The sequence below is a fragment of the Ammodytes marinus genome, assembly GCF_949987685.1.
Source record: "Ammodytes marinus genome assembly, chromosome: 24".
Lineage (NCBI taxonomy): Eukaryota > Metazoa > Chordata > Actinopteri > Uranoscopiformes > Ammodytidae > Ammodytes > Ammodytes marinus.
In genome coordinates, this window is record NC_137228.1 from 12,064,335 (window position 1) to 12,079,410 (window position 15,076).

A 15,076-nucleotide genomic window follows, 5' to 3' on the forward strand; every position below is an offset into this window, starting at 1 on the left:
CTACAGGTTAGAAACTCTCATGGTATGAATTGACAGTGATTTTCAGATGTGTAGATGTGTTCCATACCTGTGTGGAGGCCAGGTGTCTGAGTGTTGGCTGGCTGCTCTGTTTGGAAGGAGTGGATATGTGTAGAGCAGCTGGTGTTACTATGGATACTGTGGTGTCAGTCAATGCTGCTGTAGACTGCTAGAATCAAGGAAGAGCATAGAGATTAAACAATGATCCCATTAAAGCTATAGTGCGTAACGTCTGGTGTCCCCATGAGGAATTCTGTTATTCGGGGAGGCATTGGCGAAGTGGGTAAGGAGGTCGCCTCTGGAGTGCAGGGTCGGAGGTTACCCGCCACATGTCTAAGTGTCCCGGGGCAATACATTGAACCCTGAATTGCTCCCGATAGTTAGCTTGCACCCTGCGTGGTAGCTGCTGCTATCGGTGTATGAATATGTGTGTGATTGGGTGAATGTGTACAAAACAATGTAAAGCGCTTTGAGTCTGTGAAAAACCAGGGAAAAGCGCTATATAAGTGGAGTCCATTTACCATTACAACAACAATATCACCGCTTCTACACGAGGTAAGCCTCTAGTGTTTGCGTATAGATGGGTTAGGTTTTTTTCTTAGAAGTAGAATCAACAACTGAAACATTTCTTGAGTTTTTCCTCAGCCTTTTACTGAGAAATAACAGAGAGCTTTGTGGAGCTGATAGGCTTAATCCACTTTGTAAACTTGTTTGGCGATGGCTCGAATGTAACCGACATTCAATAAAAGTTACGCACCATAGCTTTAAGGACACATTTTCTCTCATTCAGACATTAACTCATTCACAAATTGCCAACTCACCTTGGAGACCGCCGAATGCGTAACCGTAGTATCCCTAGCGATGGTTGTTGTAGATCTAACAGTCTGGCGGTTTATTGCGTGAGTATTAACTTTAGTGACTGAGTTTGAGGGAACTTCTCTTAAAGGTACAGTGATGGCTTCTCTCCTGCCCGTGCCACCCCCCCGCCCTACGGTAGCGCCCTGGGGTGAAGTGCTGTGTTGTCCCGGGGCGGTATTCAGTCTATGGTTGTCTCTGGTCCCTCGAGTGACTGCTGCCCATTCTGAACGGTGTTTTATTGCATGTCTGGTAGGCAGTTCTGGCAGGTGGAGCTGGGAGACTTTTGATTGGACGGTTTTTACTATCGTCTGCTGCTGCTGATAAAGATGATTGGATGCTGAGGAGAGACAGGAAGTGACATCAGAGACCCATTCATTGAAAAACATATTATTATTGTCGAGTCAAAGCTATTAGTATAACTCTTCAGAACAGCTTTGCAAACTGATTTAAAGTTGGAGTCAGCGGTTCTGGAGAATGCTTGTTGTCAAAATAACTTTTGGTCAAAATCAGTGAATATCTCCTCACGATCTGCTACCTGTCTGTGCTGTCTGTGTGCTGAATAAAAATCCATTGTTAATACACAGCCTAGGCTCTGTAAACGGGCATGTTTTGTAGCTATGGAGGGCCCCCTTTGTTTACATACCCTTTGTTTACATACCAGTTTACAGAGCCTAGGCTGTGTATTAACACTGGATTTTTTCAGCGCACATACACAGTACAGACAGGTAGCAGATCATGAGGAAATATTCACTGATTTTGACAAAAAGTGACTTTGTCAACAAGCGTTCTCCAGAATCACTGACTCCACCTTAACCCTGTGTCATATTAAAGTCTGTTGGTTAGTAAACTCACCTGCCTTGGCATTCTTTATGCAAACGCGTCCGTTGCCGTAGAGACCGGGCGGGCAGCGACCACATACGTAACCGACGTGTGGCGGCCGGCGGTTGATGCACTGAACTCCCGGGAAACACGGTCTGCTGGAACACGTACTAGAAACACTAACGGACTGAGACTGAGCCGGGCCTGAGAAATACACAAACTGTAGTCAATGCTTTATATGAGCTGGTATAGCTATAAGGGATATGAATTTGGGTGAATATGATTTCTTAAGTAATTGTAGAGATTATGTACTTTCATGTATGCATGTGTGTTTGTATCTATATGTGTGTTGTAGCAGAAATACTGTAATACGTGAAATACTATAAAATAAGTTTGTCAAATTTGTTTATTTTGGAAATGATTTGGCCCAAACAATAATAACAACTGTGGTGCATGACATTTTGATCCATATGAAGTGGGCTCCTATAGGCTGTATGGTCTTGAATGATTCAAAATAATAAGTTATATATAAGTTAATATATAAAGAAATATATACCGGTATAACATTTTGTTCTTACCTGCAGCTTGCTTGTTATTACCAGACGGCGGAGCTACTGTGGAAACCTTCGCAATAGTGCTGCTGATTTTGGGCTCGACTCGGTCCGGTCTAATTCCTGAGATATTCTTTAAAGTGTCAATTTTAGTCACGGAAGGGTTTTCAAGTTTGATTTCTTGTGTATTTCTCACAGCATCTATCCTTGTTGGTCTAGTGTCTTTCTTAGTGAGGGCTGGGTTAGGACTAGTTCCTGGAATCCTTCTCAAAGTGCTTTTGGTGTGAGATTGGTGTGGGATAATCCTTGGAATTGTCTTCACATGTGGGGAACTGCTACTTGTGGTTTTCCGTAAAGTGTCCGTCTGTATTTTGGGTTTTTTCATCAGAACATCTGGAGTCTTGTAGACAGTAGAACCAGGAACAGATGTTGGCATGACGACAGCTATATAAAGAATGACACAGATTATTATAGTTTGGATTGTTACATAAAAACATCCTTTATCAGGGTTCCTACTGCTCTATGAAAGCTAGATTTACTTCATGTGTTAAATGCCACTCAAATTAAAGGTGTAGTCAGTGATTCTGGAGAACGCTTGTTGTCAAAATACATTTTTGTCAAAATCACTGAATATCTCCTCACGATCCTCTACCTGTCCGTACCGTGTTTGCACGGGGAAAAAAGTGTTAATACACAGCCTAGGCTCTGTAAACGGGCATGTTGCTAGCTACGGTGGGGCCCCCTTTGTTTGGTTACATTCCCTTTGTTTGCAGAACCTAAACTGTGTATTAACCGGTAAGCGGATTGTGAGGAGATTTTCACTGATTTTTAGACAAGGATTTATTGCATGTACTGTGATCCTGAAACATTTTGTAAAATATTTCCCCTTGTGATTTTTTTAAAACAATTTTAAGATCTTATATGAAATGAAATGATTTGTTCAGACATTTTATACAGACATCTGTTTTGATTTTCTATCATCCCAGAAGCCTGTGGATAGTACAAAGTTTGATTCTGGCTTTGTTGTTTGATGTTCTTTGGCCATCGCATCTCATGACTGGACACCACCTGAAAACCTGTAACTGAATATACCTCTTAAAGCTATAGTGCGTAGCTTTTTTTCATATAAATACATTTCAGTTACATTCAAGCCATCGCAAAATGAATTGACGCAAAGTTGATTAACCCTATCAGCTCCAGAAAACTCTCTCTGTATTTCTCAGTATGGCAGCGTTTACAAACTGGTTTCACCCCCCCACCCCCCGACACTGACACAGGAGCTCAGAAAAATCCCAAGAAGCGCCCAAGAAATGTTTCAGTTGTTGATTCTACTGCTAAGAATAAACCTGGACATATAACAGAAGGCATACAATCCATGTGCCATCACCGAAGGCTTAACCTCATGTAGATGCACCGACAGTGTTGTTGTAATTACTCAGAATTCCTCATGGGGGCGACAGAAGTTACGCACTATAGCTTTAAACATGGCAATATACTCACGCTTACCTGCACATGTCGTCCCATTACCCAGCATGCCTTTGGGGCACAGGCCGCAGCCATAGGAAGCAAAGCTGTTGAAGCACTGGACGCCATGGTAACAGGGATTCTTTTCACACTCGTTTATATCTTCCAGGCATTTCACACCTGCAAGAGGCACAAATAAACTGTGATTTATCTTGTACTGCACACATTTATTCAAACATTTCTGGAAAAATCGTTTTACAAAAAATAATAGTTTTAATGTCAGTAGTTAACTTGTAAAGTTTCATGATGATATCTAAAAGTTAAACATTTTACCCTATTCACCTGCGGTGTATAGCCTTAAAACCCAGATTCAAAGACCTTAAATAAAATGTACTCCAATAAAAAAAAGATATAGGTACAGTATTTAAATAAATAATGAATTATAAAACAAAAAATATATATCAGAAATGTTACTACAATAGTCATGTCAATAAAGCTTTTTTGAGTTGAAATCATTCCAGACCTGTGAGCCCTGCTGGACACTCACACCTGTAGCCAGTGTTTGTGTTGATGCATCTGCCGACCGTGCACGGAGCGGACAAACATTGGTTTACGTTCTCCTCACATAGATCGCCGCGGTAACCCTCCGGACACACACACAGGAACTTTCCGCTGCCGGCCGGGAAGTTCACGTCCGTCACACACGAACCTCCGCCATGACACCCACACGGAACCACCTCAATCTGTTATACAGAACGTAAAGAATTATATTTAACACATCATTAGGATAATTCTATGTAGATGGGACCAATTAGACCATACCTACACGATATAGCACACTTTAAAAATGAAGTATTTCAATCTGTAAAACACAACGTAAAGAATTATATTTATCAAACATTATCATATGGATAATTCTATAGATTGGACCATAGCTAGGTTTAAAAGCACATGTTAAAAATTATTATCTATATAATATTATATTTATGTTAACAATCAATGGTGTCTTTCTGTTTAATTTATAAAAATGCTAAAAAATAATATAAAAAAAAAGCAAAATTCCCAACATTTTCTTTCATGATCTCTTTACCTCCACAGTGAAGCTGTTCTGGGCATTGCATTCGTCAGACAGCGTGAAGCGGACGTTGTGTTTCATTAACCCCCCGTCCTGTTGCAGTGGGACCCTCCATATGAGCAGCCCGGCCGGGGACAACTCAGCCCCAAACGGACCCCCCTCCAACTGGAACAGGAGAGCCGATCCCTCGGGGTCCGAAGCAGAAAACTGGAACACAAAGTTTTCTCCTGCAAACGTCCGCAGCTCAGTCTGAGGCCGGTGAAAAGATGGAGGCTCGTTGACTAGAGACAGAGAGAAAGGTTAGAAACAGGATTGAAAGCAGCTCCGGAAAATATTAAGAGACCACTTGAAATATTCAGTGTATCTTGTTTTGCTATTTTTAGGCATATGTTTGAGTAGAATGTAGAATGAACATTTTGGTTTTATTCTATAAACTACTGACAACATTTTTACCAAATTTACCCCAGATATATTGTCATTAAGAGCATTTCCATTAAATAATGTAGAGATGAAGATTGAAGAAAAACCAGAATGGTCTCTTAATTTTTCCGGAGCTGTATATTTATGATTCACTTTATAGTAGCATAATTATAAGTATAAGTAGTATTTGATTAGCATAATTGATCCATGGTCATCCATGGCAGTCACTCCACGTCTAGATTTTGATGAAGTTTATCTAACCTTTTTAAATAAACAGATGTGTCCTCCACTAAAAAACACTATTATTCATAATTTATTCACAGAGAATGTCCTTCTTTAATGTTTAGAAATTCTAGTTTCTTCTTCTGAGAATGTCCCACCTTTTCTCTATGAGAGTATCTGTCTGTAATGTGGAAATAATCCAACTTTTTCTGGTGGAAAATTCAACTTGAATGTTGAACTTATTTTTTTTCCTCCAACTTTTTCTCAAAGAATATCCGACTTCTTGTCGGTTCTTGTCCTTTTTGATGCTGTAACAATGTAAATGTCCCCTCCAAGGCCTGAAATAATGAATATCTTCCCTTCTCTTTCCGTAGTGTGTCTGTACCTTGGTTGACTGACCAGCTGAACTGAGAGGTGTCGGGGTCACAGAGCAGACAGGGGCTGCCCGGGTTGGAGTCGCCCTCTCTAAAACACATCCCCTCGATGTTACAAGTCTTCTCCTAGCAACGAGAGGCACAGGAAAACAAAGGAAAGGTTTGTGTGTGTGTACTCTATTTTAACTATGTTATTTATAACACGTAAAGGAAGTTTTAGGACATTAAACAGAATAAAATAGTTTTTTTTTTAAGGTGGAGTCACAATTCTGGAGAGTGCTTTTTAGTCTACCACTATGTAATGTGTCTGAAAATAATCCCATTGTTAATTCACAGCCTAGGCTCTGTAAACAGGTATGTTGCCAGCTATGGTGGGCCCCCTTTGTTTACACAATCTTAGTTTACATACCAGTTTACAGAGCCTAGGCTGTGTATTAACACCAACTTTTATTTCACCTCACACACAGTACACAGACAGGAGATATTCCCTGATTTTGACAAAAAGTGATTTTGACAACATTTTTATGCTTTGGCAATGTTCACTCCAGCTTGTCTGTATGATACATGGACTTCCTTTAGAACTATTTTTAAATATTTACGTTTCTGTTTTTTAAATTTGTGTCTGGTTTAGTCATTTATAAAGAGCCACCGGTTGTTCAGAGAATATAAAATGCTTCAACAAACATTTCCACTAAACACACAACGCTCCTAAATCTGTTTCCTGGAAACAAACAAACTAACATTCAGAGTGACTTGTTGCAGTCATGTGAAAGATGACTAAAATTTCCTAAAAATACAATTCATTTGATTCAAATTAACCAATTTATTTGGATTAATGGCTAAGACAGCAGCAAAATTAAAACCGCATTGTTGAAGATGGAAAACACGATAGGACCAAATTAAAATGACCTTAATTTGAGCTTTTTACAGTCTCAGAGTAATCACTGATCGTATATAGTAGCTTTTAAGGGCTTATGAGAAGGTTTGTTTAGTGGATGTGTTGCTTTGATTTCTTTTGATTTGGTAGTTGCATGCGTTGTTAACAATTATTTGACGTGTAGACTTTAGTGTATGTGAGTTGTTACCTTTAACTTACAGAGTCCTGAGCGCGAGGCCTCACACACCTGACACACTCCATCGTAGATCGTCAGCACTCTGCTCTGACTGTACTGGGAGCCATCGTTTGTTACCTGGGTTAAAGAAACAAGAAAGTGACACGTTTAGAGACACTTCTGAAAAAAATAAAAAAAAATAAACACCTTTTAAGGCGAGACACTGCAGGTGAATAGATTAAATTTTTTTGCTTAAAACAACAGCTTTACAGGTCTTTAAAAATGCATTTGAGTCATCTATTTAAGAAGAAAATTAATCAGACAATCAAAAACATATGATTCAAGGGGGTGCCCTTAGCTCAGTTGGTAGGGCGTCCCCCCCATGAGCCTCAGTCAGCAGCGGACCCAAGTTCGATTCCAGCCCGCGGTCGTTCTCTGCATGTCACTCCCCTCTCTGCCCCATTTCAACTCTGTCTCTACACTATCAATAAAGCATAAAAATGCCAAAAAAAATAAAACATATGATTTAATCCTTCTGTAATAACCTTATGGAAAGTTTATTATGAATGCTTTAGTGCTTTTTGGTTCAGAGAACTGAATAAAACTAATGTTGAGATAATGTCCGTTAAGGGAGACATATACAGACGCAAACAGACATGGTTTAGTAAAATAAATAAACACCTAAATCTACATTTTGGACATTTAATTTATACTTGTAGGAAAGAAGACATGTTATGGAAGAGAAATAGACAAAAATCACAAAATGGACCAGTGCTTGAAAAAACAATATTTGTGTCTCTTCTTTAAACATATTAATATCAGCGACCAGTGCTTAAAAAACCTATAATTTTGCCTGCAGGGTCACACCTTAAAATATTAACATCAGGGACGTTACCTTGATCTCCCAGCGTGCGTAGGGCTTGTCGTCCATCATGAAATCTTCTGTGTTGATGGCCGTGTTGCTCAGAGACGGGACGGCGCAGTCCAGAGCCTTGGAGCTCAGGAACGAGGCTTTGGTTCTCTGCTTCTCCCCCGGAACCCAAACGCCGCTCATGTACTGAGGAGACAGATTAAAGGTGCAGTCAGGGATTCTGGAGAACACTTGCTGTCAAATTTACTTTTTTGTAAAAATTTGTGAAAATCTCCTCACGATCTGCTATCTGTTGGTACTGTGTGTGTGTGTTTTTTTATTTTTAGCATGGCAGATCGACGCTTATAGGAAATATATTGTAATAAAAAAACAACAACACTTGCATCTTAAAGCCTCTGTAAACCTGGTCTAAAATAGTAAAAATCTATATATTATATATATCAAATTCAGGTGTCTCAATAAGCTTTTGACAAAATCTGAGTGAAAATAAATGTTCATAAATATTCTAAAACCTAGTTTAAAAACAGCTTTTCTGACTGTCGAGACCATTTGACAGGACTGTATCAATTTTTTATTTATTTTTTTGTAGAACCGGGCAGTGAACTGATTGGTTCAAAATAATTGATTGTGTAATAAGGACCAGAGCATAGCACCGCCTCATCTAAACCTAATTTCTGAAAAGTTTATCAAAACTTAAATGACAATATCTTTAATCTGAATTGATAAATATGCCTAACTCTTTTCAGATGCTTTACTATCATGAAACTATCTCCCTAAATGACATAGTTAGAAAGATTTGGTGGATTCACAGGGGCTATGAAAGGCCATTTAACTTTTGATCTATGCTTGTTCCTCACCTTTAGTGTAAATAACAATAGAAATAGCAAAAACACCAATTCACTAGGTACATTTTCCCGTTCCTCACCTTGAGTCGTGTGGCGTGGCAGCTGAGGTCTGGCGACTGGATGAAGCCGAGGCCGAACACGCGAACGCTGCGACAGTTAAACGTTGTGATGTCACATAGTCCTCCGTTCTCCAGGTCTGTCAACTCCACCGGCTGGCCTATCAGGGGTCAGGGTTAGTTTAATGGTTAGTTATTGAGCAGCCAATCAAAATAAGGGCATTTTTACTACAGTATGTCTGCATCTTAAAAAATATCATTGTAATTTCACTAGAACATTTCTGAAACTTATTACTGAAGTAGGCCTACAACTCCACAAGATGCTCCAAGTTCCATGTTTTAATTCAGGGAAAAATACTATTCTGATATTTTGTCTCTTGTATCACAGACAGCCTAAAAGCGTCTTTATTCTCATAATATAACTTTTTTTTTTTCGTAATATTCCGACTTATTTCTTGTAAAATTCCAAATTTAATCCCTTAATATAAAAAAAAATATCTTGTATTCTCATAGTTACATTAACTCTGTCTTAGATGTCAACCTAAGGACAACATGTTGTACTGTAATGATACACTGTGGTAATGCAGTGTAGTTTGAGCTTTCAGAACAGTAAAAACACAATACTCTGACCTGCTAAACCCATTAAGGTTGTGAACATGTGTCCCTTGATAGAGATACTCACTGATGGCTAGACTACAGTCATAGAAGCTGTAGGTTGGATAACACTGGCAGCCCCACTCTGTGCATTCTCCGTTTCCGTTGCAGAAATTCGGGCATCGGAGCGCGGTCACCACCTCCTTGCTGGCTCCCACTGGACCCCCGACCTGGAATAAACTCTATTGTCATTAGAAAGTACCGGTAAATAAAACAAAATACACAACTCACTCACTCACTCACTCACTTACTCACTCACTGCGTGTTTGCTTGTCTACAAGAATGCCTGGGAAGCGTGTTTTTTTTATTAATATATAGCTTTAAAATGACAAATATAACAAATTAAGTAAGAGCCTTATAATGGAGCCATATGATTATGAACCAGACCTAAATGAGGTTATGGAAATTAGGTCAAATGTAATGGAAAAATCAAGTTTTAAAAATATATTAGTATAATTGTGTTGGAACCCCTAATAAGAATATCAATAAATATATAAACACCAGCCCCCCTACCTCCATAGCCCTCTGTGTGCGGTTTTCCAGTAGCCTCCTTTCACACTCATTCTCTAAATACGGCATCAGCGCCTCCTCCCAACCCAGATCATCTTTAAGCTGCAGGTCCAGTATACACAGATCCACTGCTTCGTCCAGGCGCCTTCCCAGTAGCCCCTTACACACCGCACCAACAGTGGAGTTAGCCAACGAGATCTGGCACAACTCAAGGGCTTTTGAGGACGTCAAACCACTTGGTGTGGGCCATTTCGGCTGCGCTATCAATCTTGCTTCTGCCAAGTGATCCTCTGGGAAGAAGTAGGCCAAGTTTTCCAAGCTCTGAGCAGCGAAAACAGGTTGAAATTCATATGTAGCCTGTCTCCTCGGCCTGTCAACGGATAGCAAGTGATCTTCCCTGAACGCATTGTCCATTTCTAGGCCACCGTCGGTGTTTTGAGTGTTTAAAATGTGCCGTCTCTCCAGTGGGTGGCTGTTAAAGGCGGCAGACTCATCCAAAATGCTCTCCTCGATCTCTGGACTTTTGATGTATTCCACTGTGGTGTCCATAGAGGGGAAAACAGATGTGTAATCCACATTATCGTGAGATACGCAGTCGGAGTGAGCGGAAGGGTTGTAGGAGTTTTGATGAGACGAGCTGAATCCTTTCTGGCACTTGCAGAACGGCCTCCTCACGTCTTGTGTTGAAGCGGGAGGAGAAGTGTCAAATAAACTCTCTCCGGGAGCGAGCCTGGAAAACACAAACGAAAGAAAGAAAGAAAGAAAGAAAGAAAGAAAGAAAGAAAGAAAGAAAGAAAGAAAGAAAGAAAGAAAGTGTCAGAAATACTAAATTTTTTCAGTTTTTTATAGCCTACAGTTTGTTTTATTGTACCAGGGGCAGAATGTAATATTATATATTTATATATATAACAGTGACATCACTAGTCATCACTTATCATATGCATTAGACACAAATGCCAAAGAAAATTGGATTTAAAAAAAAATTTGTTGAATTGTTATTTAAGTTTTCAATCTTTTATATAGGCTAGAATAAAACCACGACAGAGATCTTTTTTTCTATTTTAAGAATATGTATTTAGCAAATGGTTGGTGAATTATTTATTTCAACAATGTTTATACAGTAGAGAAGCGGTGTGGTAGGCAGCTACATTAAAATATTCCTTTAATTTAAGATAAAGTTAAGACATTTGTGATTAATTTCATGAATAAAAACTTTTCAAAAGCATCCAGGCCTCTGTTTTTTATCCAACCTTGTAAACACGCATGTTTGCATAGCGTTGCACTCTGAGATGTAAATAGTAAAGTTAACTCCTTGAGATTAAGCATGACAGGTCAGGAAGTACATTTCAGAATAAAAGCACACGAACGGTACAAAACCGGAAGTTAAATTTCGCTGTGCAACTTCAGATAACTTTACAGAGGAAGCCGCTAATTGGCGGAACAATAACACCTGCGGGAAGGTCGGTGTTCTGATGTAAACAAACCAAGAAAGACGGTCTAAATGAAGAAAATATAGTTATACAACTCATGGAATGACACAAAATACGCTACTGGTGAGATAACCTACTGTGTGTTTATTTAGCAGAAGTGTCGGGCTTCGTTTTATGTTTAAAAATGTCTGAGATATTCATAAATTTGTGAATGAAATTGTAAAAGCTAACGTTAATTTTGGTAAAATCTGAAAGGTGATTTTTTTAAGCATTCCAGTTTTTCAAGACTTTATCAATGAATTTGTTCATAATGACTTCATATCATTGTCATTGTTTAAAAATACCCAATACCATATATTACAGTCAAAAACACCCACTTCAGCCTATGTAGTTTGAATAGCAGTTTTAAAGCACGTTGGGCTACATTTTTTGTATGGAAAATGCTATACAAATAGTTTATATTTATAATACATATTAATATTGATGGAACTATTTATTGAGTTCATGTTTGCCATTGGTCCTAATTTAAAGTATCAAACATTGACAGACGGATTCATCTAGTTTAGTATTGATAGGCATGTTGGAAGTTTGAAGGACTGTAGGTTATTTCAATATTTTCTATATTTATGTCAAAAGACCAAATAAATATACAAAAATAACATTTACTGAAATGACCCTCAGGCATAAAAATAAGCCGTTAAATAAGCGTTATGAGTTACTAATGCACAACCATTAGCCTACTTTAAATTAACAGACACTTTTGCTGAGAGCAGATTTGAGAAACAATACAGCCTTTATTTTCCAATGTAAAACAAATTTTATATATTTTAGAAATTTTTATTTTTGGTCGTAACCTACATTTTCTTTAACCTCTGTCAAGTTTAGTTTTTGAGGTCATTCCCTGGATTTGAACTGCTTCAATTTCAACTACACTGGAAGAATGGGGCTGTTTTTCTAAATGTCTCATAAATCAGACAATGAGCAACATATGAACAAATCCTTCTGTAATAACCTTCAGAATAGTGCTAAGAATGATTATGGAAAGTTTAGTTGATGTAAGTGCTTTAGAAGTTGCGATTTTTGATTCAGAGTGTTTGAAAAAAAAATGCTAGAAATATACAGACACAAACAAATAAAAACCTAAATGTACATTTTGGACCTTTTATTTATACTTGTCGGCCCATGAAAATCTCAAAATTGACCAGTGCTTGAGAAAACAATGTTTTTTTTGCCTTCAGTGACTCTCTTCTTAACCTTTTTTATTATATAATTTTATTTTTGAATTTTTGACACTTCTATGTGTACATAACACAGAATCAAAAATTAAACATAAAACAAAGAGCAAGGAATGCTATAAGTAAATAAATAATAGAAACACAAGAATATACAAGAAAACAACTAAAAAACTAAAAAAATCTCATCTTAATCTTATATTTCTCAGACTGACCTCCATTCCTCTATGAAGCGTTGCAGGTCATCCGGTCCATACGTTTTGCCATCGTTACCGTGGAAATCGTTGTTGCCGTTCCGGTCGAAGGTTCCGCAGAGACCTCGCGTGTTGCCATAGTCACCACTCGGAGCGCGGACAGACAGACTCATCCCCCAGTCTCCAACGTCCGCCCTAACAAACGCCCCGGACGGAAACATCAACTACAAAGGGAGAGGGCAGCCTTTAAACAGTTACACAGAACATTATATAAGCAGAAAATTTACCTTTTTTTATGTTGACTAGTTCATTACACTTATCGACTTATTTTTTTAATCTTCTTTTTTTTCATTTACATTTTTTTTTACAGTATAATGCATCAGGTATTTTATTGGTTAATACAATGTATGTTTTGGAAACAAAAAATAATATTGTGCATTTCATTTGGAACATTTCAATTGGATGAAAAATTAAAAATCTATTCATGAATGATTCGATTGGTTAAAACAGTGATTTTTCATTTCATATGCACTTTTACCAGTCAATTTATCAATTCACATGCAATTTTATCACTTAATTGTGTTACTTGTATCCCTCATAACAGACAGTTTATGGTTCTAGAATGGCAGTAACCAATGATATGTCAGCTTTGTGTTGTTGTGTATCAGTGTTGTAGTGTGTGGATACCTACGGTGACCTTCTTCCCTTGGTGGGACTCCAGCACCCGGACTCGACTAGCCTCACCGTCTCGTAGGTTCTTCACAGTGAGGTGAGGTCGGCTCTCCTGTGGTTAAGATAAGACAATACTTTATTGTCCCTTTGCACAAACATTTTTCTTGCAGTACATCTCCCAACAATTATACATGAAGACATGTTAAACAACATTAAAAACATAAACAACAACAATGAATAATAAATAGTGTTAATACACAGCCTAGGCTCTGATAAATGGTATGTACCAGTTTACAGAGCCTAGGCTGTATATTATCACTCTTTTTTTGCCACATACCCACAGTACGGACAGGTAGCAGATTGTGATGAGATATTCACTGATTTGACAAAAAGTTAATTTGTCAACAAACATTCTCCAGAATCGCTTACTCCACCTTTAATTTCTGTCATATTTCATATCCCTATGAGCGATATAACAGTTAATGGTCCGCGCCCTACCTGTGTTAGCCTTGTTTACATACCAGTTTACAGAGCCTAGGCTGTGTATTAACATTACATATAACAGTAAATCTCCCCATCCTAACCTGTGGCTGTCCGTTGCACATGTCAAACACAGCGACGTCGTTCCCCTCTCGAGCTGCGACGCCACAGTTACATGCGACCGCGTAGTGTCGGCTGCCACAGTCCCACTGACGAGAGTGAACCTCAAACTCTCTCACTAGGCTTCGGTACAAGACAAAGGTGCCCGTCTGGTGGTTTTCATATCGCCTACAAGTAGCACATTGACAGAAAGACATTATGTGCATATACAGGTGTGTCTCGAAGCATTAGAATATCATGGAAAAGTAGAAAGAAATCTGGAATTTAATTCATAAAGGTGAAACATAAACTTTCATTTATTTTGGGTGTACTTTGTATTTTATTTGTTTTTTGTTTGTCAGTATTGTTTGTATATTTGTATTGTTTTTTTATTTTAATTTTATTGTTGTTTTAAAAAAAAGGAAAAACCAATAAATATATTGATAAAAATAAATAAAGGTGAAACACATAGGGACAGTTTCACAGACATGGGTTAAGCCTAGTCCTACTAAATTTTTATTTCAATGGACAATCTCCATTCCATTTACTACAAGACTAGGCTTAAACCATGGCGTGAAACTGGCCCATAGAGTAAAATACTCTAGATGCATTACACGTAAAGTGAAATATGTCTTCATTAGTTTTTAGAGTTATGAGACTAAAACTATTCGGTTTGAAGGTAAACTGCCTAATGCTGAGCCAGCTAATGACCTTTTGTTGTGATAAATTATCATTCATATGTAATGAAACGTATAAAACAATCTGGTGGTTTTCATAACGCCTTAAAGTAACACATTGACATACAAACATAGAGAGATGTCAGTGTTTTACCATGCAAAACTGGGACCCCATTTACTATTTCAAGTATCCTTATATGGAGTTTTTGAGTGTGGTCTGATTTGAGAGCGTGTTTTAGGAAAACTGCCTCCATTTAAGCCAACTAGTGATCTTTTGTTGAGATAATATGTTATTCCTATGTATGGTTACTTCAAGTTTTGAGTTCTACAAACTAAGAATTCCAAAAAATTTAAAAGTTGTGCCATTTTTTTTTAGAAAGTTTTTCAGAGAGTTTTAACATTGTTTTAATGTTTGAATCAACATTTTGACTGATATGTTTTTGTTTGTTTTCTGTATGACAGAGAAGTTGTTTGAACAACTGCTATTGTTTGACATTCTTAGT

General features: G+C 38.0%; 1 protein-coding gene across 1 annotated transcript in view; it reads right to left on the reverse strand.

Annotated features, from left to right (window-relative positions):
• The window catches only part of LOC307269899 (von Willebrand factor D and EGF domain-containing protein), a gene marked incomplete at its 5' end in the record, with an annotated part of 40,262 nt that overhangs the window by 8,675 nt on the left and 16,511 nt on the right, over positions 1–15,076 (reverse strand). The window contains 16 exons of the mRNA XM_080052981.1: positions 68–187; positions 840–1,213; positions 1,729–1,899; positions 2,274–2,690; positions 3,753–3,890; positions 4,234–4,453; positions 4,801–5,066; positions 5,813–5,927; positions 6,887–6,991; positions 7,749–7,910; positions 8,650–8,786; positions 9,308–9,449; positions 9,793–10,519; positions 12,667–12,869; positions 13,337–13,429; positions 13,902–14,085. Coding sequence (XP_079909107.1) covers positions 68–187; positions 840–1,213; positions 1,729–1,899; positions 2,274–2,690; positions 3,753–3,890; positions 4,234–4,453; positions 4,801–5,066; positions 5,813–5,927; positions 6,887–6,991; positions 7,749–7,910; positions 8,650–8,786; positions 9,308–9,449; positions 9,793–10,519; positions 12,667–12,869; positions 13,337–13,429; positions 13,902–14,085 — 3,574 coding nt within the window. The remainder of the gene's footprint in view (positions 1–67; positions 188–839; positions 1,214–1,728; positions 1,900–2,273; positions 2,691–3,752; positions 3,891–4,233; positions 4,454–4,800; positions 5,067–5,812; positions 5,928–6,886; positions 6,992–7,748; positions 7,911–8,649; positions 8,787–9,307; positions 9,450–9,792; positions 10,520–12,666; positions 12,870–13,336; positions 13,430–13,901; positions 14,086–15,076) is intronic.